At 35.3% G+C, this 24,182-nt stretch overlaps 1 protein-coding gene across 4 annotated transcripts; it reads left to right on the top strand.

The window, feature by feature from the left end:
- Positions 1 to 19,264: 19,264 nt before the first annotated feature.
- Positions 19,265 to 23,339, top strand: LOC109336873 (F-box protein SKIP24). Of its 4 annotated transcripts, none has more exons than XM_019573687.1 (5): positions 19,265 to 19,581; positions 19,979 to 20,152; positions 21,480 to 21,642; positions 21,722 to 21,863; positions 22,851 to 23,339. In XM_019573687.1, the coding sequence occupies exons 1-4, from the start codon at positions 19,346 to 19,348 to the stop codon at positions 21,854 to 21,856; spliced, it is 708 nt and encodes a 235-aa protein (XP_019429232.1). In that variant the 5' UTR covers positions 19,265 to 19,345; the 3' UTR covers positions 21,857 to 21,863; positions 22,851 to 23,339. The 4 variants fall into 4 exon arrangements, with proteins under 4 accessions (XP_019429232.1, XP_019429233.1, XP_019429234.1 ...); XM_019573688.1 differs by having other exon boundaries at positions 22,740 to 23,339; XM_019573689.1 differs by having other exon boundaries at positions 21,722 to 21,902.
- Positions 23,340 to 24,182: the final 843 nt, after the last annotated feature.

The raw sequence follows: 24,182 nt of genomic DNA, 5'->3' as shown, positions 1-24,182 counted from the left end.
TGAATGAAATATATATGATTTGGAGGCACTTAATGTGTACTCATGATGCAAATTATGAACAACTTCCAAGAACTTAGCTTAATTTTGTCATGTTTAGGAATTACATGTGTTTATGTCCATTGCAGAATAAGAAACAGGAAAAAGAGGAGAAAAGAAGAAGTTTGAGGTTGTTAAACACTACACCCTCGCCCAAGCGAGGGGACTCTCACTCAAGCAATAAATCATGGAAAAATGTTCAAATTCCTACATGTCCCTCGCCCAAGCGAGGGTCTCTCACTCAAGCGAGAAGTGAAGAAGAAAAGAACCTGCTGCCTTGCCTGGCCCTCGCCCAAGCGAGGTGTTCATGTTGAAAGTGGTTATTTCTCTTGCTCAAACGAGAATCTCTAGCTTGAGGGAGAGATCAAAAGTATGGAATAAATATAGGCAGTTACGTAAAGCGAAAGGAGTTATCCAATCATTTTCCAAGCTTCATACATGAATATTAGAGGGAGAAACACGGGAGAAGAAGATAAAAGTTGTGGGAGCGACTTTAGATCTAGAATTTCTTGTAATTTCTCATGATAAAAGTGTTGTAATGGTAAGGATGAGTGGCTAGTTTACCAATATTAGGATTGAAATATAATCTTCTAACTTTTGTACTCCTCGATTCAATTCTTTAATATATCCAGTTATTTGATTTTGAGTAGTTTATCTCGTGCTTAATGCTTGAATTTACTTTGCTATTGAATTCTTAATTTTAGATCCTAGTCGAACTGAGAAGTTGAAATTGGTATCGAATCTGGTTTATCTTCCTTGATACATCAATGCTCTAGGAATGGACAATGATGTATGAATTGCTTTTACATTGAATTTAATGCTAGATAATTGGTTAAATATCCAAGGAATTGGTATTTAAGTAATCATATAAGGATTTTGTACTCAAGAAATTGATATAAATGATTCGAAGAAAATGTGCATCAAAATATGTAACTTCACAAGTTGTACAGAATTGAATCTAAGGATTGCAAATGGAAAGAACGATGAATTTCAATCCCAACTCATTTAATTTCATAGTTTAAACTTTTACATTTTTACAATTTTATTTCAAAACCAAAAAAATATCAAAACCTCAAATCTTGTAAATCCACTATGAATTTCAATCTACTTCTTTGACAATTAGTATAAATCCACTATGCTCTCTTAGGACGATATCACGGTATTTATCGGATTTTGTTACTTGAACGATACGGTTCACTTGTAGTACCAAAAATACCAACAAAAACTCATCACCTCTTGCTCAGACTTTTGATCTGGCATCTCTTGTATCGTTTCCGCCTTATTGGGGTCCACCCTTATGTCTTCCATGCCGACAATGAATCCTAACATGTTCCCTGAAGATGCTCCAAATGTGCACATATCCGAATTTAACTTCATCTAATATTTTATCAATCTTTCGAATAACTTTCGTAAGACTACGACATGATTGTCCCCCTCTTTAGACTTGGCGATTATATCATCAACATACACCTCCAGTTCTTTGTCCGTCATATCATGAAATATGGCCACCATAGGACGTTGATATGTTGCCCCTACATTCTTTAGTCCAAAAGACATGCCCTTGTAGCAATAGGTCCCCCAAGGAGTGATAAAAGTGGTTTTCACCTTGTCACTAGCATCCATCAAATTTGATGGTACCTTGCATATTTGTCCATGAAAGAAAACCAATGACGCATGGTTGCACTGTCGACTAGCACATCAATGTGAGGGATGGGAAAATCATCTTTCACGCTTGCCTTGTTAAGGTTTCTGTAGTCCACACATTCTCAATTTTCATCCTTTCTTGGGTACCATTACCATATTAGCAACCCATTATGTATGTCTAGACACTTCTACAAAATGGAAGTCCAACTGCTTTGTCACCTCTTCATTTACCTTTAATGACATGTTCAGACACATCATTCTCAACTTTTGCTTATTGGGATTGGCACTCAAGTTTAGGGGAATCTTATGTGACGCTATGTTAGGATCCAACTCTGGCATGTCCTTATAAGACCAAGCAAACACATCCATATACTCTCATAACAAATTTATCACTTCAACGCATTCCGGATTGTCTACCATTTTTATATCCTTTTTATCATCTTCAATCCCCATGTTGATTAACTCCACTTCTTCAGTATTCACAACATATTCTCTTTTAAACATGCTCCAACATCTTTGAAAATTCCTCCACAACCTCTTCTTCCTCATCTAACTCAATGGGTTTATCATCTGGTGTTGTAGACGAATTAATCGATAGATTTTCAACTACCATATTAGTGGGTAAATTTTCTACAAAATTTAGGTACTTGTATTCATTCATGAAGCGTTGGGAGATGGAAAGGGAGACAAAACATGTGAATTTATATAGTATAAGGTAAGAAATTGAGTATGATAATGGTGAGAGATAGGTTAATGATGTGAAATACTGAATAACTATACAAATTAATAAAGATATTGTCTCAAGTCACATAAACATAATTTCAAAAAATTCCGAAATCCAGAATTACAACATAATAAAAAATTTAATTTAACGAAACTATCTCATTTAATGGTTCAAAATGTCAATTCTGTAGGGGTGTGTCGTCCTCATCAGTGCAGATATTGTTGGCCCCGGGTGCGTTGTCTTCTTCCAAAGAGTTGATGGAAAGATGGATGTATGGCTCAATAAGGTCACCTGGCCAAATCACTCCAGCGGGCCTAGGGAATGATTCAGTGATATGGGGGATATGCTTCTCTAACACTCCACCATGCTTGTTCGCTTAACCTAGACACTTGTTCTTCTCTCCATGCGAACTTCATAGCCTAGTCTGAACTTATCAAACCTTTTGGAGACTGATACGAATAATTGAGTGCCTTGCAGGCATGTGTCTAAGCCTTTTCCTTCCTCATATCCATTTTTAACCATGATTCGAGGGACCACCTCGTTTACTTCATGCGTGTGACTCTTTTTTTCACGTTGCTGACTCTCCACCACCTCAAATCTAAGCAAGAATTCATCACCATCCTTGGTACTCTCCAGATAAGGCAGTGAGATCGACTTTGAAACCATTACTTCCATTTCCCCGTGTACCGTGATCACCAATCCATCCTTGACGAATTTCACCGCTTGATGCAAAATGGACGGTGCAACCCCTACCTCGTGGATCCACAGTCTACCGAGCAACATTATATATGAGGAATCCACATCCATGACCACAAATAGAATCTGAAATACACTAGGCTCGATTTCCAACGACAACATTATTTCACCCAATATGATTCTCTAATTACCATCAAAAGCATACATGATCATCTGCATAGGAACAACCTTATCTCAACCGATCCCCATAGACATCAAAGTGGATAGAGGCATGACATTTAAAGCTGATCCTCCATTTTTAAGTATCTTGCCAATGATGTGACCCCGACACTTAGTTGTGATGAGTAGTGTATGAGGTACTTTCTCTGACCGTTTCACCATTTCTCTGTCGAAGAAGGTTATCATGTTGACATGTTTTACTGGATCAATGATGTTAACCATCTTGTTGGATGTGACATCGAGGTTAACATAGGCCTCGTTAATTACCTTCAATAACACCTTCATGAGCAAATATGAGAACATAATCAAACCTAGTAAAGAGATCTTAGAATGGGTCTTTCTCAGCTGATCTACCACATCTTATTCGCTCTACCTCATGATTTTCAGAAATTATTTCTCTTCCTTCTCGGTGACTTCATCCACCAGACAACTTTTCTCTCCAACATTCTTTCCAACTTTCTGAGCATCACCCTCTAGAGGACCATAACATCTCCTGCTCTTTGTAATTCCGTTGGCCATGACCTTATTTGATACTTGAGTCGCAAGGCCTTCTCCCATTGCTTTCACCTTCACTTTATAACTCTATGGGACCGTGTGTGTGCTCTCATAGTCAAAAGGTTGAGGCATTTTCACCCTGAGAGTCACTCTTTCAGGATTTGAATCTTTGAGGAGTGGAACCTTAAGTATAACCTTTTCAACCACATCGACTTCCTCACCATTACATTCACCCTTTTGGGCCAGGATGATCCCAAGATTTAGCAAGACTTGAACCGTCGCCTTATATCCCCAACAATCTTTTATGGAGTGCCCAACCTGACTGTGATGGTAGTCATAGTGAGAGTCTAGATCCCAACCCCTCTCATCACTCATGTATGTGGTTCACGTTGTACCAGGGTGGAAAGTTGGATTTAATGGGCCGGACAAGGTAGGATGCCATTTGGTGACGATCTACTAATTGTCGGGAAAGTTCGGCATTGGATATGGCTAGCTTTGGAAAAGGGGGAAGGTTAGAAAATAATGTGTTTGGGTGACGATTTGGCTGAGCTTGTGTGTTTGTGGGTGCATTGTGGTTTTGGTTGTTTGTTTGGCGGAAAAAGGGGTTTGTATGATTGGAGATGTAAGGTATGGGTTGGTCTATGTAGGTAGGGTGAGAGTAGTTGAAGGGTTGTGGGACGTTGTTCACTTGGTACGTGGGTGCGGGTTCAGGAGAAGCATATTGAGACCTCCATTGTTGTTGCTGGTGTACTTGGTTTACTTCATTTTCCTTCTTCTTTGGTAGTATGCTCTTTTTAGCACCACTAGCATACCCTTCTCCCATCGATAATTTCCCAACCTTAGTCAACATCTCAATTCTACAACCAGCATCCATTAACTCATGAAAATCCTTATAGGCAACCCCGACAATGATTCCAATATAAGGGGCCCCCAAGGTCCCCATAAAATATGAGCACATTTCTGGCATCGTCATTATGGGTTGCACCCTACCGCCAAACCCCTCCACCTTATCACATACTCCCTTAATGACCCAGTCTTCTTTTTCTACATTACCCCCAACTACTCACGAGTCGGGCCAACTCCATATTGAACTTATACTGATCCATAAACAAATTAGCAAGCTCGGTCCACCTAGAGATCCGACTTAAATTCAACTCCAAGTACCATTCCAATTCCAGGTCAGTTAGACTCTCATGGAAAAAATGAGAAAATTGTCTTCCTTTGACCATATTGCCATCTTCGTAGCATAACTAACTAGATGGAACCGCAGGTTGCCACTTCCATCCTATTTAGAAAAATTGGGTACCCTGAAACCCTTAAGGATCACAATGTTTATGGACTGATATAACTCCTCAATCCATAGAGACCCATGATCATCAACCCCACTGATGGTCTTCAATTTTTCCTTGATCTTCTCCATCCATTCCTCATAAGCTCCACCCTTTTCCCCAATTTGATTGTTGTTCAAGATCAGTGGTGTTCTTGTCAGTTGACCAAATATGGGCTCCTGAGGCTATATGAAATGAGGCCTAGTGGAGCCTTCTCCTCTTGCTAGGCATTCGTCATGAGGCAATGCTCCTCCTCGATTGAGGGAACATTGCCTCGTTGGCCTCCGTCATTCATCACTCTTTGGTTCACAACTAGAAGGATAAGACTATTCTTGATGTCCTGCAGCGTGTCTTCCATCGTATTTTGCACATGATCCAGTTCATCCATCTTTCCCTCACCTCATCAATCTCTTATACAAAGTTCATTCCAGCATCCATTCTTGCGTGTTACCTTGTGTTGTAAGAGTGGCTCAGATTGGAGTTGTTCCTCTGAGGTTGCGCAAAGGTTTCTAAATTAAAGTCCTGCAATTTTTAAATGTTCATTAAATAATCATTCCCTTAAATAAGGTTAATTCCATTTTACCCAACGATGAATTGTCCGCACAACACTTGATGACCATCCCGCAACCGTTTTATAAGATTATGACCACATTAGGTCGTATCGCGGTCAATGACAACCATAGAAAGAGCACAAGAGCTCTATGGTTTTGCTTCATTTTTCTAAGCTTGATGCTAGCAATGCTATCTTGAGCCTCATATTATGCTTAACCAAACATCTAAGTTTTGCATTTAAAAGAATTGAACATGATGATGAAGTCTATAGAAGATTGGTGATGAAGGAAATATAAAAATGGACTTTATTTATTACTATCATCATTTTTTTCTTTTTTATGATGAGGGGGAATTGCAATGTTTCTCTTCCTCTCCCTTTTTTTACAAAATTCAAAAGTTCATGCTAATCATCATCTATTATAATAATATCTTCTTCTTTCGGAGCTTCTTTCTCTGGTCCTCCTCCATAAATGTTGACTCATTCTTCGGCTCGGGGGTCATCCATCCCATAGATTCCCTCACATCCATGACTCCCTGAGCTGTGTTATTATCGTCGTTGAAGAACATTATGATCTTTGTTGGTAGATTAACCACTTCTTTCATACTTTCTTGGTATACAAACTTGAAATCTTCGAGCCAATCATTGCTGAGGGTTTCTCAATGTCCTAACAAAGATATGGACATTTTCCCACACATTTCTTTGCATCTCTCAGCTTCCTTTGTGATTCTTATGCCAGCCTCCAGTTCTTTCTACTCATCCTCATCCTTCCAACTAAGCTCGAGCCCCATGTTGTTGCATTTAGACTGTAACACATATGCCTTCCACTTGAACCATTTTGTTTTACCTTTAGGCCTGGGTAAAGCCTCTCGGTACTCGTCAATCATTTGCTACACTTCTTGCAACAGAGAGACTCGTTCCGTCAAATGAGCAACATGATCTTGCTCCTCAACTGCTTATTTTTTACTTAATTTAGGATCTCTTTCGAGCTCAGTGATCCTCACGTCTCTAAGATGGACAACATTCTTGAATACCCTTAATTCTTCCTTCAATTTAGCCCTTTTTTAGCGTCTATTTCCATTTCTTGTCTCTAGGCTTCCAATTGCTCTTCCAACTTACGGATCTCGACGAATGGTTCACTTTTGGCTCTTTTTAGAGTAGCTGGAACATATGCTTCCTTTTCTATTTTTATCTACTTTTTCAACTTCTCAATCTCATGGACCTTCCTCAATATTTTGATGTGAGCATCTTGTTTTTTGCCACCGCCAATGCTCACTTGCTCTCGAAGGGTTTCGACCGTGCCTTGGAGCTCTTTCTCCCTTGAGGATATACTTTCCCCTCTTGGTAAAGGTGGTGGGATGATTACCATTCCGACCCTAGCTGCTCTCCAACTGTCATACTCAGGTGTGTTGCGGACTCTCGCTACCCCTTGTTGCTGATCATCACCGATGACAAGATTATCTCAGGCTTCATTTCCCTTCTTTACTAACTCATCATCATCTTCATATAGACGGATTTAACCCTAGACTCGTCACTCGGTCTGATCTACATCCGTGCAAGTTGTCGTATTACTAGTTCTAGTGTGTAGAAGAAACATCCATTAGTTCCCACTAGAGGAACGTTACTATACAAACCACATCGAATTATCATGATCTTCTGTGGACACCAATAACACATCCACCTATACTCATTTGGAGTGAGACACTCAAGAGTGGCCTTCAACTAAACCACTATCTTTTCTTCAAGTGCAATGCTATTAAAATCCATCGCGATACAGTCGGTGAAGGCTTGATGTTTAATGACATGCACATGTGTGGACATCATTACATACAACAAATCAGCGCAACAACGGATTTTACGAAACCTTCTTTGGTGACAGTTTGACAGAGTTATGAATTTGTTTCCAAAGACTGCTAGCATAGGGTCAACCTTCCACTTGGACACTTTGTAGAACACCCTCATGGGTTCTTGTCCGACCATGTCAACAAAATAAGGGAACAATATTAGTTTGTAAATAAGAAGGGCCAATGTAGGTTTTACAGTTGCCTAGTCTTTTTGATCCATTGAATCTTGTAAGTGACGTTCCAAAGTACTTTACAGCCAACCGCGATGAGCTCCCCTCTTCACATAATCCACAGAAGTTAACCTAATTGTCTTAGCTATTACGTTGGTTGGGTCTTCGCCTCCCAGAGTGTAGATTCCATGGCCTTTCTTAACTAAGAGCAATTGTTGATATTCTTCTATTGCCAGGATGGTGTCTAAACAAGGTAGCTCGAAGACGCCTAGGTTGTTATCCCAGAACCATGTTAGTGCATTGAGGGATAGAATGTTGACATTGACAAAAATCACGTCATACAACCTCCCATATTCTTCTAGGAACTCATTCTGAATTTTAGTTGGAGTCTTCTCGGTGATTACCCTAAGACTGTCGAGTCTGGGTATCTTGAAATCAGCCTTTATCCCTTTCTTGATATTAGCCTTACTAGTGCTTGGCTACAAGTCCATAGCCTATGGCTGTACGGAATAAGACCTTGTTGGTAACAAATCCTAAAAGAAAAATATAACAATGTTAGTCTTTTCACATATGTGTAAGCAATGGATGTATGATTTGATGAAAGTCTTTCTCATAGTGATAGAATGAATGTTTCAGATGTGTAAATTTTCCCATCTTCTTTTCTTGTATTTGTTTCGCTTTTTAGAACACGACATGCATGTAAGTGAATGAATGATGATATGAAATGATTTTTTATTCATGGGTATATGACCTGCCGAATGAATGTTCGGGTGAAATGAATGACATGCGTATAGATGTTATCTAAGAAATGATTTTTTTTTCCTTTTTCTCTATATTTTATTTTATGTGTGCATGATATGCATATAGATTCTAGTATAAAACAATTTTTTACGGGTATGATATGCATGTAGATTTTAGTATGAAATAAGTTGTTTTTAGTGTCTGCATGCATGAGGATGATATTATGAAATGATATATTTCATAAGTCCTCCATCATGACATAAGGATACCCAAGTGTAGTGGTATCTTAATATCATTCAGGCTCAGGTGATGGTGAGTCACGATGATTGTGAGATAGAAGTTTTCCCGACTTCATGACAAATATAACATAAATAATGGCATGATAAAAGAATGTATATTCTCGTGTCCTATTATATAAAGGTATTTGATCCTACAAGATTGGTCGGGTCTAAAAGGCCATACCCTAGGGTGAAGTTCTATGATCCATATATGCATAATTTGGTGGTACTAGACTTCCACTAAGTCTCTGGATTGTCGTCATTAGTGGAAGCTGACGACCCGGATATGCAAATATGACACGAAGATGTAAGAGACATCATATGGGCCATATCTGCAATATCCAATAACAATCCAGGTGATATATCAGCATAATATCGAAATGTACATGAAGACTCAATGACGATAAGCCAATGTATCCCTATAGTAGGTAAATAGATCTGGTACATGGTCAAAGTAACAATGTATGAATAGTAAAGTGTGTAAGAGTGTACAAACATAAAAAATAACAACGCATAAAACCCTATAAACCACACCATAACCTGTACACGATAGCAACACACAAATTTTATATACAAGGGTTATTTACAAATGAGTAGTTAAAAATAATGACAAAAACAAAAATAAAATGAAACGATAAAATTAAATAATGAACTGAATATCCACACAATTAATCTTTTAAGGCTTGAATCTCAGCTATCCCTAACGGAGTTGTCATGTTGTCGATATCCCACTTTGTGGGTGCAATGAGAAATATGCAAGTAAATGCAATGTAGTCGTCATCGATGTTTTTTTAGAGGAAAAACATGAAAAACCAATTTTGAAAATAAGATTGATTCGCTCATAGGTAATAATTGAGTTTGGAAGTCGGTTACGGATGAGGAAGGTGTTAGGCACCTCATACCGCCCGTTTAAAAATTGTACCTAGATTAATAATGTGGATATTCGTTCACGATATTAATTTTATCATCATATTAATAAATGAAATAAATAAAACAAAAAAAAACATTTTTTATAATTTTTGTGCCTCACATGGAAATACATGCTACTACTTATCTCTTGCTGCAATAGAGAAATCAAAGTTGCGTAGTTCTTTCAGAAAGTAGTTGATTAGTCGATTTTGTTTTTGTTTTATACATATAAAAATTAACAAGACAAGATGGCACGACAAGGTACTAGTCCTATAGTGGAGCCACCTCACCTTACTTTATACAACAAAAAGTAGCGCGACAAGGCATTCAGCCTATAGTGGAACTACTTTACGTAACTTTTAAAATTATTTGAAAATTATTCAACAAGATAAAGTAACACGACAAGGTACAAAACTTATAGTGGGGTTACCTCACCTCATTTTAGACGATATAAAGTAGTGCGACAAGGCACTAAGCCTATAGTAGAACTATTTTATGTCACCTTTTAAAAATCATTGGCAATTTTTTTTTGCAAGATAAGGTCACACGACAAGGCACAAGGCATGTAGTGGGGTTCCCTTACTTCATTTTAGACGACATGAAGTAGCGCAACAAGGAACTCGACCTATAGTGGAACTACTTCTCATTAATTTTAAAAATATTTTTATGGCATTTTATACATATATATTCATATATTATTAACTAATTAAACAATATTAAATATATAATTATAAACAAAAGAAAACAAACTATTAAATATATAATTATAAATAAAATAAAACAAACAGTAAGGAAAATAAAGTAAAATAAAAAATATAATTTAATTTAATTAAACTGATAGAAAATGGGTAAATAATAAAAAGGATTTAATGAGGGTTTAGGGTTACAAATCAATTTGAGAATTTAAGGTTTTAAAATTAATTTGGGAATTGAGGTTTTTAAAATCAAATTGGGGCTTAGATTTAAAAATTAATTCGGGAGTTATGTTTAAAAATCAATTTGGGGATTAGGTTTTACAATAAAGTTGGGATTAGGTTTTAAAATAATTTTGGAGATTATGGTTAGGGTTAATTTAATTTAATTTGGGAATTAGGTTTTAAAATAAATTATGGGATTTGGGTTTAAAAATTGTACCTAGATTAATAATGTGGATATTCGTTCACGATATTAATTTTATCATCATATTAATAAATGAAATAAATAAAACAAAAAAAAACATTTTTTATAATTTTTGTGCCTCACATGGAAATACATGCTACTACTTATCTCTTGCTGCAATAGAGAAATCAAAGTTGCGTAGTTCTTTCAGAAAGTAGTTGATTAGTCGATTTTGTTTTTGTTTTATACATATAAAAATTAACAAGACAAGATGGCACGACAAGGTACTAGTCCTATAGTGGAGCCACCTCACCTTACTTTATACAACAAAAAGTAGCGCGACAAGGCATTCAGCCTATAGTGGAACTACTTTACGTAACTTTTAAAATTATTTGAAAATTATTCAACAAGATAAAGTAACACGACAAGGTACAAAACTTATAGTGGGGTTACCTCACCTCATTTTAGACGATATAAAGTAGTGCGACAAGGCACTAAGCCTATAGTAGAACTATTTTATGTCACCTTTTAAAAATCATTGGCAATTTTTTTTTGCAAGATAAGGTCACACGACAAGGCACAAGGCATGTAGTGGGGTTCCCTTACTTCATTTTAGACGACATGAAGTAGCGCAACAAGGAACTCGACCTATAGTGGAACTACTTCTCATTAATTTTAAAAATATTTTTATGGCATTTTATACATATATATTCATATATTATTAACTAATTAAACAATATTAAATATATAATTATAAACAAAAGAAAACAAACTATTAAATATATAATTATAAATAAAATAAAACAAACAGTAAGGAAAATAAAGTAAAATAAAAAATATAATTTAATTTAATTAAACTGATAGAAAATGGGTAAATAATAAAAAGGATTTAATGAGGGTTTAGGGTTACAAATCAATTTGAGAATTTAAGGTTTTAAAATTAATTTGGGAATTGAGGTTTTTAAAATCAAATTGGGGCTTAGATTTAAAAATTAATTCGGGAGTTATGTTTAAAAATCAATTTGGGGATTAGGTTTTACAATAAAGTTGGGATTAGGTTTTAAAATAATTTTGGAGATTATGGTTAGGGTTAATTTAATTTAATTTGGGAATTAGGTTTTAAAATAAATTATGGGATTTGGGTTAGGGTTAATTTAATTAGGGAATTAGGATTATGGGGTTGCCATGTGAGGCAACCCCTTTTATTGGGTTGTCAGGGCCACCAGTGGCAACTAGGACACCACCAAACACGGTGGTGGGACTGCTAGGTCTATAGATGGCGTCTAAAGGACACCACCGTCAAACCACCACCTCACACGATGGTTAACACCCATACGACCTCATGGAGTGGTGGAGGTACCACCATGGCCACCCCTCTGCATGGTATCTCCCGCTGGACTGAGACAACTAGCCGCCTACGCATGTTGCGACAACATGGTGTTATCATGGCTACGACGTGGTGGGTTTCCGGCGGGTTGTAGACCATTTTTGGTCGTGACCCTCAAACACAAAACTGAAACTGGTTTAGTTTTATCTAAGATCTGCGACCATTATTTCTCGGAACATAATACATTACAACAAGCACAAAGAAATAACTCTAATAAGGAGAAGAGATACATATACATAAAGAGGAAAACAAATGAGGAAGTGAATGACCTATTAGTGGATTAGGATGGTGGTGCAAAGTGATGGTACACTCTTTTGCTTTGTCTCTTGCTAATCCCTTTCTCTCTTTAAAATATCTAAATTTGCCTCTCCATTTTTGGATTTTGCTAGTCCCTTCTAAGTTGCTAATTTTAGGTTAATAAATGGGGTGAAATTAGAGTTTCCAACCCTAACTTGGTTCGGCCAAAGGGGCCTAACTCCTTTTCAAGTTTTTCCCTTCTTTCCTCTATTTCAAAATTCACTTGTCAATTTAAATTTTTTTTAAAACCAAATTACCCTGGTCAAAATTGGTTGTTTACACTATGTTTTATGACACTTATTTCATTATAGAATAAATGAAGTAAGTCATGGACAATGCATACCTACACATAGGTCGATAGAAAATTGCACCAAAGATTTATTTCTATTATTCCTTGATACTACATATTGTAATATTTGAATAGGAGGAATCTCATTGAGAAACACTATATTTATACCTCTTTGAATGAGAAGAGTGTGTAAATCCTAACTTCTCTCTTGTTGGGATTTAATATTGTCATTCACTTTGATGCATCTATTGATTCATTTGAACATATTCATGTTTATACAATAATTTCAATTATGAACAGTTCATATTGATTTCTATTGAAGTTGAAGTCGAATAGAGTTGAACAATTGGTGTTGATTCCTGAAATTCCTAATAGGGGATTTTAGTCCAAGGTTGCGAAATTGGTTTTAGTGGTTGTGGACTTCTTTATAGTGGTTATCACGAAATTGGTTATTGTCTCAATTATAGACTCTAATTTTAATTAACAATGATATAGTATTATATATACTTCAGTAAAATATATTTTTTATAAATGTAATTTTAATTTAGAACTAATTTTCAAATTTAATTTTTTAAAAGGAATTTTATTTAGTGCTAAAAAAATTTAAAAGCAACTATAAAAATAGTTATTTAATAGCATGATAATTACATTGAAGAATTCCAAATCAGGTGTATATGATGACATTTATTTAACTAAATCTCATGTCTTAGTTGAGTGAAATGTTAAAAATATAGTCTCTAACTCTCTATGATAAAAAAAGAGTTGAACTAGATAATTTGTATAAAACTTCACATTGGTCCTAAAATTAATATCATCTTTCAATTTTGTCCCTGTAAAACACAACAATTTAGTTTGTATATTATCATTCAATTGAATCCCTATCATTTTTTAAGGTTATATCAAAAATTAAATTGTTCAATGTGCAAAACCAAAATCTAAATTAACGTTTTTTATAATCTCGTGATTAAATTGATGATATCAATCTTAAAGAGCAAATTTGATATATAACTAGAGATAATTCACTGTACAATATATTAAAACTTTATAATTTTTAAAAACATTTAACGTATTTTAATGCTTCTTAGTTCTTAGCGTTGGTATAGTTTTTGTGAACAAAACAAAATTTTCAATCAACGGTGAAAATTGGTACTCTATGGATGTATTTTTAATGCAATAATAACAAATCAAATCCATGTAAACAGATTTGTTTAGATTCATTAAATTGTTATTATCCTAAAATCAAATCTAAAGGTGATATCTAAACATATTTGTTTAAATTGATTATGTTGTTATTATCTTAAAATCAAATCTAAAAGTGATACATAAACAAATTTGTTTAGATTTTAGGAACAATTTTTATGTATGTAAACAATACAATATTAAGGAATAAAACGTTTGAATCCATTTCTTTACATGGTATCAAAGTCAACAAAAAAAACTTATGAGAAAATATATGTGGCACACATGATGACTGAAAGTGAAGGTTCTATGATATATTGAAGAACCGAATATGCTCAGAAGAAAAAACCTCCACCTTGGATATTTGATAATGGAGCATCGAATCACATGATAAGAGATTTGCAACACTTATACAACGTGAGGGACGTGTCTGGATGTCTTGTTGGACTTCCAAATAGACACACTATCATCTCTGACAATTTAAATCTTGGAGATGTACTTTATATACCCCAATTCAAATGCAACTTGATTTCTATATCACAATTGTTAGATGACTCAAACTGTAATGTTCAGTTTACTGGTAATTTGTATGCTATAAAAGATCGAACCTCGAAGTTGTTGATTGGTTTGGGTGAATGAAGGAATGAACTCTAACTTTTTGAGAAGCCCCAACGAAGAAGGTATGCAAAGTTGAAGGAATGAATGAGCTAGAATTATGGCACAACAAGTTAGGACATTCGTCTTTGAAAACTACTCAACTAATTTCCAAAGATAGTAGAAGTGAAATTAGTAATTTCAAGAATAAAGTCTGTGACATATACCAAAGAGCAAAGCAAACTACAGAAACATTTCCATTGAGTAACAATAGAGCTTCTCATATATATGACTTTATGCATTGTGATTTATGAGGTCCATATAGAACTCGTTCATCTTGCGCGGCTTCATATTTTCTTGCTATTGTTGATGATTCTCACGTACGGTATGGATCTATTTGCTACTTGATAAGAAACAAGTCACCAAAGTGTTGACAAATTTTTTTTTTCTACCGTAGAAAATCAATATAACAAACGAGATAAAACTACGAGAAGTGATAATGGGACATAATTCATTTGCATGAGAAATTATTTTCTATATCATGGAATGGTGTTTCAAACTTCATGTATAGGGATACCTCAGCAAAATGGGAGGGTTGAACACAAACATCACCATATTCTCAATGTTGCACGAACTTTATAGTTCCAAGGTAATTTGCCTATTGATTTTTAGGGAGAGTGTATATTGACAGCAGACTATTTGATTAATCACACATCAAGCACAATTTTAAAAGGTAAAACATCGTATGAAGTGTTATTTGGACAAAAACCCTCCTACATTCACTTAAGTGTGTTTGGTTCTCCATGCTTCACTTGCAACCAACACACCAATGGTGACAAATTTGTAAGTTGAAGTCGTAGATGTGCCTTTGTGAGATCCCCTATGGGGAACAGGGTTGGAGAGTTTATGATCTAGAGACTCGTGAATTCGTTGTTTCACGAGATGTGCAGTACTTTGAAAACCAATTTCCATATCAGTGTTCCGAAAATAAGAAAAAACCTATCATTCTTTGCATATTGATAATATGGTGGACAATGACCTTAATGACATGCAAACACTAACTACCTTGCTCTCGAGAGAAGGGGTATAAGTACTGTAGCAACCATAGGTAAAGCTTCCAAAAATCAAGACTCTGAACATTCACATGCGAACAATCCCATGACTGACATCTTAGATGTTAGTTTTGTGATTCGAGACACCATAATGCTTAGTAATTCTGATGAAAATCCATTACTTGGACTCAAACATCGTGTAATACAGCCATCAACGAGACTTCAAGAATATGTAACAAACACAATGCAAACGTTGAGTCCTATCCCTAGTTTATCATCTCCATCACGTCCTTTAGGTAGTCCCTATCTTATTGCTCACTATGTAAACTATGACAAATTTTATTTGCCACACATATAATTCCTTGCATCAATCACTATAGAAAAAGAGCCCCGATACTATCATGAGGCAGTAAAGAATGCACAATGGATACAGATCATGCAAGCTGAAATCGATGCACTAGAACGTAACGATACATGGAGCATGCAATCTTTGGTTCCAGGGAAGAAAGCTCTCAGATGCAAGTGGGTGTATCACATCAAGTAAAAATTTGATGGCACCACCGAGCGATTGAAAGCACGTTTAGTTGTACTTGCAATCATCAGGAGAAAGATATCAACTACACTGAAGCATTTGCTTCTGTCGTGAAAATGGTAACAGTGCGAACTGTTCTTGTAGTGGCAGAAGCCAAATCTTGGGAACTTCATCAAATGGACGTACACAATGCACTTCTATACGATGATCTGCATGATGAAGTGTTCATTCACCTTCCTTCTGGTTTTTCCGTTTCCAACAAAAACATGGTGTGTAAACTTCGAAAACCATTGTACGACTTAAAGCAAGCTCCACATTGTTGGTTCACTAAATTGTCTCATGCACTTGTATCTTATGCATTTAAGCAATCATGTCATGATTATTCTTTGTTAACCTTGCATTAAAAAAGGTTCAACTTGTTGTTCTTGTTTAGGTCGAGGATCTAATCATTGTTGGTAATGATTCCTCATTCATCAAATGGTTTAAAACCTACCTCAATGAATGCTTCAACATGAAAGATCTTGACACATTGAAGTATTTTCGGGGTAATGAGGTTGTTCGCAATCCTACAGGTATTTTTCTCTGTCAATATAAGTACACACTCGATATTATTTCTCAAGTTGGCATCCTCCATGCTTAACCTTCAAGCACCCCATTAGAACAAAATCATTGTCTGTCTCTTGCTATAGGAACTCTTCTTGCCAACCCTGAATGTTATCATCGATTGGTTGGACGATTGATTTATCTATGTTTCACATGTCTAGAGCTTTTATCCAGTGTTCACGCGCTATTTGAGTTCATGCTGGAACCACGAATTAAGCACTAGGAAACTGCCCTCAGATTCTTAAGGGCAATCATGGTCAAGGCATATTACTTTCTCGCAACTATGATCTCCAGCTTCATGGATGGTGCGACTCTGACTAGGTTAGTTGTCCTCTTACTCACCACTCTGTTAGTGGTTGGCTGGTCCAATTTGGTCAATCCCCTATCTCTTGGAAAACAAAGAAACAACATACTATTTCTCAATCGTGGGGTGAAGTTGAGTATCAGTCCATGACAACTACTATTTTCGAGCTCAAATGGTTAAGAGAGATTCTTTCCAATATAGGCATTGCTCATACCAAACCTATTATTCTTCACTATGATAGTCAAGCGGCCGCACCAAGCATATAGAAGTTGATTATTATTTTTTTCGTAATGAAGTCCTCCACCGAAATATTCTTCGAACCTATGTTTTTACTATTGCTCAACTCGCAGATATCTTCACCAAAGCTTTGGGAAAATCGCAGTTTGAATCTGTCCTGGGCAAGTTCAGCATTCCGAATCTCCATGCTCCCTCTAGATGGGTAACGTAGCAATAACAAACCAAATCCATATAAACAGGTTTGTTTAGATTGCTTAAGTTGTTATTATCCTAAAATCAAATCTGAAGGTGATATCTAAATAGATTTGATTAGATTAATTAGGTTGTTATTATCCTAAAATCAATTATGAATGTGATATGTAAACAAATTTATTAAGGAATAAAACAATGCAGTATTGAGGTATAAAACATCTGAATCCATATCTTTACAGTTTTCGACAGAACTAGCCTTAGTTGTTGCTCACTAGTGTCGTCCTAAGGTTGGCTGGGTGAAGCTCAATATTGATGGTAGTTGTCTTATCAGTGATCATTCAATTGGAGAAGGAGGAGGAGCTATCCATAATCATGAAGGACATTGATTATCTTGTTTTTCTATTAAGTTTGGAACTGGATCTCCCATCCTGGTAGAGTTGCTTGCTATAGAGCAGGGTCTTCAGTCTGCTTGGAACAAACGTCATAGTGCTATTATTCTAGAGAGTCGTTGCCTTGAGGCAGTCCAAATGGTTTCTGAGAAAATTCAAACTTATCTACACCATATGGGAGAAGTTCTTCAAAATATCTCAGAATTGCTTAGCAAGAATTGGGAAGTGTGTGTTCAGTATACCTTCAGAGAGGCAAACATGTTAGTTGGTTGTTTGGCTAAATTTAGTTTGAGTAAGAATATCTCTTCAATTTCTTGGGATATGCCACCTACAGGAGCACTCTGCATCCTTCAAACAAACATTTTCCCCATATTTTAGTTTTTATTTCTTTTCTATGTACCAAAAAAAAATCCAAGCTGAAAAAGATGAATATCTAATTGTTAACTAAAGAACATACTTGATTTTACTATAAAAAGGTCTAAATTGTAGATGAAGAAATTAATAAAAGACAGTTTTATTTGAAAAAGAGACATATTAAATAAAATGAGACATATTTTATATTTGATATATTATTATTTTCAATAAATAATGCTTAATTTTTTAGTCTAAGCCACTGAATTAATATTTTTTTAATAAATAAAGATAGTATTTTATCTAGAGCTTATGATAGGACATCAACAAAAAAAGCTTTGTTAGTAGTTGTAAGGGGTGAGTATGTGTCCGGTTTATTTAGGTAAAACTAGTCCCTTAGTCGGTCCTAAATGTTAGTCGGTAGTTTTTTATAACTCGAGTTTGGTCCTAAATGTTTGTTGGGTTATTTTTTGAACTCGAATTTACCCTTAAACATGAAGGTTAATCCAATCCCAGATGTAGACTAAGCCAACTTTTGAACACGAACTCGATCATAGACCCAATTAAATCCCTCTTAGATAAGGTCTTTTAATATTACTCATTATTATGAATATATAATTTGACATATGAAATGATGTAGATACTTTGTTGATCATTTACATATTTGTATATATGATAAAAATTAGATAATTAATAATATTTTGGACCAAAGAATACACAATTGAACATGCACATACATAAATGACCAAGGTTGACCATGAGATGGGTCGGGTTATGTTTGTCCATTACCCGATCCTTAATATTATCTGGTTGAACTCGACTCTAGACCCAACGAAACCTGGTCATAATTAAGCTAAATCAAATAAGCAGGTATGAATAATTTTTATAAAACATTTGTTATTATTTTACCTCTTTATCCTTAGAAAATGTTTTACATCTCTTTCTTTTGTCTTAGATAGATAAGACAATAATACATAGACACTAAAATTAAATAACAAAATTATTATATATAAAATTATTACAAATGAATGGTAGATAATACACTAAGTATATATAAATCTTTACAGTTACTACGCACATTTTACCCTCTTTTCTTACGCTACTTTTGTAAGTCTTATAATAATACTTTGGAACTTAACGGCGAGGTGGAAGGCTAGAACCCAACACAAAGCTTTGATAGACCGACAAACATATTCAATTCCCGAAAATGTCCTCACTCCCAGACGAGCTATGGAGGCGAATTCTGGAAATCGGAATCGGAAGCCGCGGTTTCACCTACAAGGACCTTTGCTGCACCTCCATCTCATGCCGCCGCCTTCATCGTCTCTCCGGCGAAGACCTTCTCTGGAACCGCCTCCTCTCCTCCGACTTCTCCTCCGCCAACACTCTTTCTTCAAAATCCTTTCTCACTTCTTCTTCCGCCAAATCCATTTACAAATTCAGGTACAAGAAGTTTTTATTTTCTTGATAAGTTTATGTCAAATGGTAATATGGTCGAGCCAATGATTATAAAGGTTTAGACAACTTTCACCCTATGAGCCGAGTTTTTAGTTAGGTCTAACCGTTCTAATATATTGTGTTTGAATTTTGTTATATGGTTGTTGGTTTTATTAAGGTGAAGTCTGACATTAGATATGATGAAAAAAAGTTTAAAAGTATAAAAGACTCGTGAAATCATTGCCTTAAGGTTTTGGTTTACTTGTGGTTCTCCACTCTTTTCATGTCTCTATGATAATGGAACTCTGTCTGGTGGTTGGAGACTTTTCGGTTGTGGTCGGGTCCACCAGGGTTTTTATAACGTTCATTTTTATGTGTTTATTTGTATTTTTTGATTGATTAGGTTTGAGAGGGATAAGGAGAGAAGAATAGCAGCTCATACAAGAGCTGTATTGAGAAAGAAAAGTGAGATTGTGGAACGTTCTAGAAAGCTTACTGTCATAGAGAGCCAAATGGGTCAAGAAGCCACCAAAATGAAGGAAAGTACTGCAGAGTTGTCGAATTTGCGCCGGGTCAGGTACTTTACTCATATAATGATTGATGATTCTACCAGTAAATTAGCAATTTAGTTCATGTAATTGTTTCATAACAGCCGTTTAGTTCTCGAATTCAATTTTAGACTAAACTACCATTTGACTGCTTGAATTTGCAAGTTTCGGTTATATTAGTTCTCGATGTTAGGGAATTATTGTTTTAATATCATGGAACTGTAGGCATTGGTCATATTAGTCTCTGAAATTATGATCCATCAGTCAAATAAGTCCCAAATTCAGGGGCTAATACAGCTTGTGCTTACAATTAATGGGACTCGAGTTATGATTTTGTGGAATAAGGGATTTCTATGACCAGTTCTCAGAAATTCATTGATTGAATTTGTGGTTTTGTCTTGATTTTGTGTTATGGTTATTACTTGAATTTATAGAAATTGTATTAGTCCTAAGAAATAAGCATGAATAAGTTGGTATAAGTTTTGTAAGCTAGAAACATATTTTAGGGACTAATTCATACCCATACAATAATGTTATTTTGACAACCTAGGTGTGTTAAGACTTTTGATATTTTGATGTGTTTTTTGAGCTGAGTGAGTGTAGAGATAAAAGATGAAAACTAAGTGAGAGAAATAGATTAATTTGATTTGTTTTACGAGAAGTTATAGAATGAGTTGTTCATATAACATCACTCTAATAAAATTTAGAGATTAAACTGCAAGGAGAAAATAATTCTCGGCATTAAGTTGCTAATTTACTACTAATTGACTCTTGCATTGATTGACAAAAATAACCCTTTTCTGTACTCCCCTGAGACTACAATAAGTTCAAGTTGAATGCTCTGATATCTTTTGGTGCTATGCATGTTGGTAAACTTTTGATAGTTATATTATTTTCCTTCGTTTTTATCATGGAAAGGAAATGAAGTGGATTGAATTTTCCTTTTTTTAGTCTAGGGTAACTTGAAGATTTATGTTGTATTTGGTAACTGAGTTTTTTGGTTAGGACATAAATAACGGTTATAGACCCTGAAGCCTGTATTCTATTAATTTGAAAGAGCAATGTCACATAGTTAGAAAAATAGTTAGCTGGAATTTTGCCGAACTCAGCTAGAATCAAGGGTGATTGTTAGATGGAATGAGGTGTTAGAGACTACTTAATCACTTATCCATCCAAGAGTCCAAAGGCATTAAAAAGCACACCATCTCACTCTGTAAAATGTTCTGGCTGAAGTATTCTAGCAGCATTTTTTGTTTTAAAATTTGTAATATCTACTCTTTCTTTTGTTTACCATAACATTAGTATCCTTAACTTTATGGTGTTTTATTGATGTGATATTGTTTTTGGTTTTTGTAGACAAGCCTCTGTAGCTTTGAATGTGTGGCAACCGGAGGTTGTCCGGGGTAGGCAAAAACAGATGGTGGAGCAATGTGTTGTGCCTGCCGAATCTCGGATACGTGCACTTGAGATGGAATTAAGACTTTGTAAACAACAGCTTATGGGATTAGAGAAGTCCTATGTAAGTATTGATATTTCCGTATGTAATATCATACATAAAAGTTCGACAAGTTGTTGTTACTTACAGAAAATTGTACCAGAAAGATGAAAAGCGCAGGCTTGATACTGCAAAGGAAGAGTTACTATCTATGACCTATCATCCTATAACGGAGCATAAGCCTATGAATAAAGGGGAGACTGAACACACTGTCAAGCGGAAGAAATTGAAAAGATGAAGTAATTGTGAGTCTCAGTCTATTTCCTCCTATATTTGACCAAAAAGTTAAAATTATTGCTTACCTAATGTTTTTCATTTCCAGCTTTTTTTTTACTCTTGACTCAATCTTCTAGTTTGCTAAATTTCCTTTATATAATACTAGCACTACATTCCTTGCATATCTTTAATTATTCTCATGACAATTCTTGTGAATACTACAATTAACTATTTGTTTATGTAGTTTGGCATATTGTTAAGTTTGGATGCAAAACTAGTTCTAACTTCTAGGATGTAATTCTTGATTATGCAATACATCAAAACCAATATGAAACGCTATAGATGGATATGCATCTTCCAACAAACAAGTACTTGATTCCATTCTCCAGAGGTAGGAGCAAACATTATGGTTCTTATTTGTGGATGAGATGCTGAACAACTGTCAATTGCAAATTGATTAGCAGCTGAAAAAGAAGAGTTACACATTCATAGTAGAAATATTATCGTCTTGCTTAGGATTCTTCTATGTGTTATCTTGCACTAGAAACCCATCCGGTTGTTCACTTGGAGGCATCGGGCATGGGTTTCATCACAAGTGTATGTGCTGTCGTTTAAATATGACTAAAACGGCGTTCCTCTTATGTATATTTTGCTTAATGTGCAATAATCTAGACCGTTGAACATGATGAATGGTTGAGATAATTATACCCAATCAATGAATCAACATCAAAATTTTATTTGGATTCATGCACATAAACTTTAAAGTACAAGCTTCCCATTCGAGGACAGTATTTGTTTGTTTAGTCATAAAAATTGCTATCAAGATCAGCATATGGAAACATTTTGTTCATCTAAATTTGATTTTATACAATTTATGTTATTTGTTCTTTTCTCGTTCGTGATAGTATATCTCAAGTCACTTGTTGAAACAAAAGTTTATTCGATCTTTTTTTGCGACTATATTGGAAGCACAAGATGACTGTCTTGTATTTCTGCAAATGTATATGTTTTGGCAGTCTGCATTGGATGATGACTAAAATTCTGGGGTGATGAAATTAGCTCATCCTTTCTTCTGTTGGCACCGGGAAGTTGTTCCTGCCATGAAGACTGACTGAACAAGTCCTCTGATCATTGATAGCAACACAAATTGATAACCTGAGGAAGTAGAAACTTCTCGAAATGGCGGCAGATGGTGACTTGGTCACTCTGTTGTAGCATGTGGATCTCTTGGAAATTTACCTGTTTTGTTGGATCATTTGCTTCTTCTGTAGTCCAGTAACTGATGTTCAACTGTTTATTTGTATCTTCTATAGTTGAATATGATTTCTTTCACATAGCCATTTTTTTCTCTTCAAAGTTGTCTTATTTTCTTCTGGATTTTTTAGTTATAGCATTTATGATTAGTTACTGCATCTGTATCTTCCACATTGAAGCAAATGCATTAAAAAGTGTTAACACTTAACCAGTTATTAGTTGGTGCAGTAATCATAATATTATTGCTTTTGCATATCTTATTGCACCCTATCTGTTACAACTTATGAGCACACGTCTAGTATTGTTGAAAGCCATTATTATCAAGTTAAACATGTCAGATTCCAATGCACACCAACCTAAGTTATTGAGCATGGTGCACCTTGAAAATGACCCATGATCTCATGTCACAACCAGTGTATTAGTTATTATGGTTTAACTCTATTTACTTGGTGTAATTTTTATGTACTATCATTGTAAATATTTATACGTAATTAGTATATTATCTACTATTCATTTGTAATACCTATATTTAAAAGTCATGCAAAAAACTTTTTCATGGCAAGTTCATATATTTTTTCCTCATATCTATTATGTTTTAACTCCCTATTTATTATGTTTCATTTTCATCAATGTTTGGCCTCCATCTTATTGGGTGCCAAAACCAAAAAGATGGGATTTGTAACAAAACCACCCCCATGGAGCATGTGGGAGTACATTTTTTGTCCTAAAAAGTGGATTATTTTATTTATCATCCATTTATGATTGGTTGAAAAAATATATTTAAGTTAAAGTTTAATAAATCAAATATTTTTCTGACCAGTTACAAGTGATAACATATAGAGTAATATTTTTTGAGACAGAAGATGTTGAGCCTCGGAATGCATTGGCTATTGGTTCCTCTTGTTGTCATGTCCACAGGCTGCATTCATGCAGCCAACGTGCACCACACCTGGTAACACAGTACACCCTTGACTCATAATCACTTTGAAGTCCTTGAACCTCAATCATCACCTCTGCAGCGATCACACAATCTAATCATTTGCTTCGTCAGATTGGAGCATTGATTTTGGGGTTTAGGGCTAGGTATTTGTTCA

The sequence above is a fragment of the Lupinus angustifolius genome, unplaced genomic scaffold (assembly GCF_001865875.1).
Source record: "Lupinus angustifolius cultivar Tanjil unplaced genomic scaffold, LupAngTanjil_v1.0 Scaffold_1_137, whole genome shotgun sequence".
NCBI classification, from domain to species: domain Eukaryota; kingdom Viridiplantae; phylum Streptophyta; class Magnoliopsida; order Fabales; family Fabaceae; genus Lupinus; species Lupinus angustifolius.
This window is presented reverse-complemented; position numbering and strand designations above follow the sequence as displayed.

Excerpts from the sequence above, each read along its gene's own strand:
- LOC109336873 (XM_019573687.1), top strand. The coding sequence starts at position 19,346 with ATGTCCTCACTCCCAGACGAGCTATGGAGGCGAATTCTGGAAATCGGA. Across the intron at positions 19,582-19,978 it reads AAATCCATTTACAAATTCAG|GTTTGAGAGGGATAAGGAGA; the intron begins GTACAAGAAGTT and ends TTGATTGATTAG. Across the intron at positions 21,643-21,721 it reads TGGGATTAGAGAAGTCCTAT|AAAGATGAAAAGCGCAGGCT; the intron begins GTAAGTATTGAT and ends AAATTGTACCAG.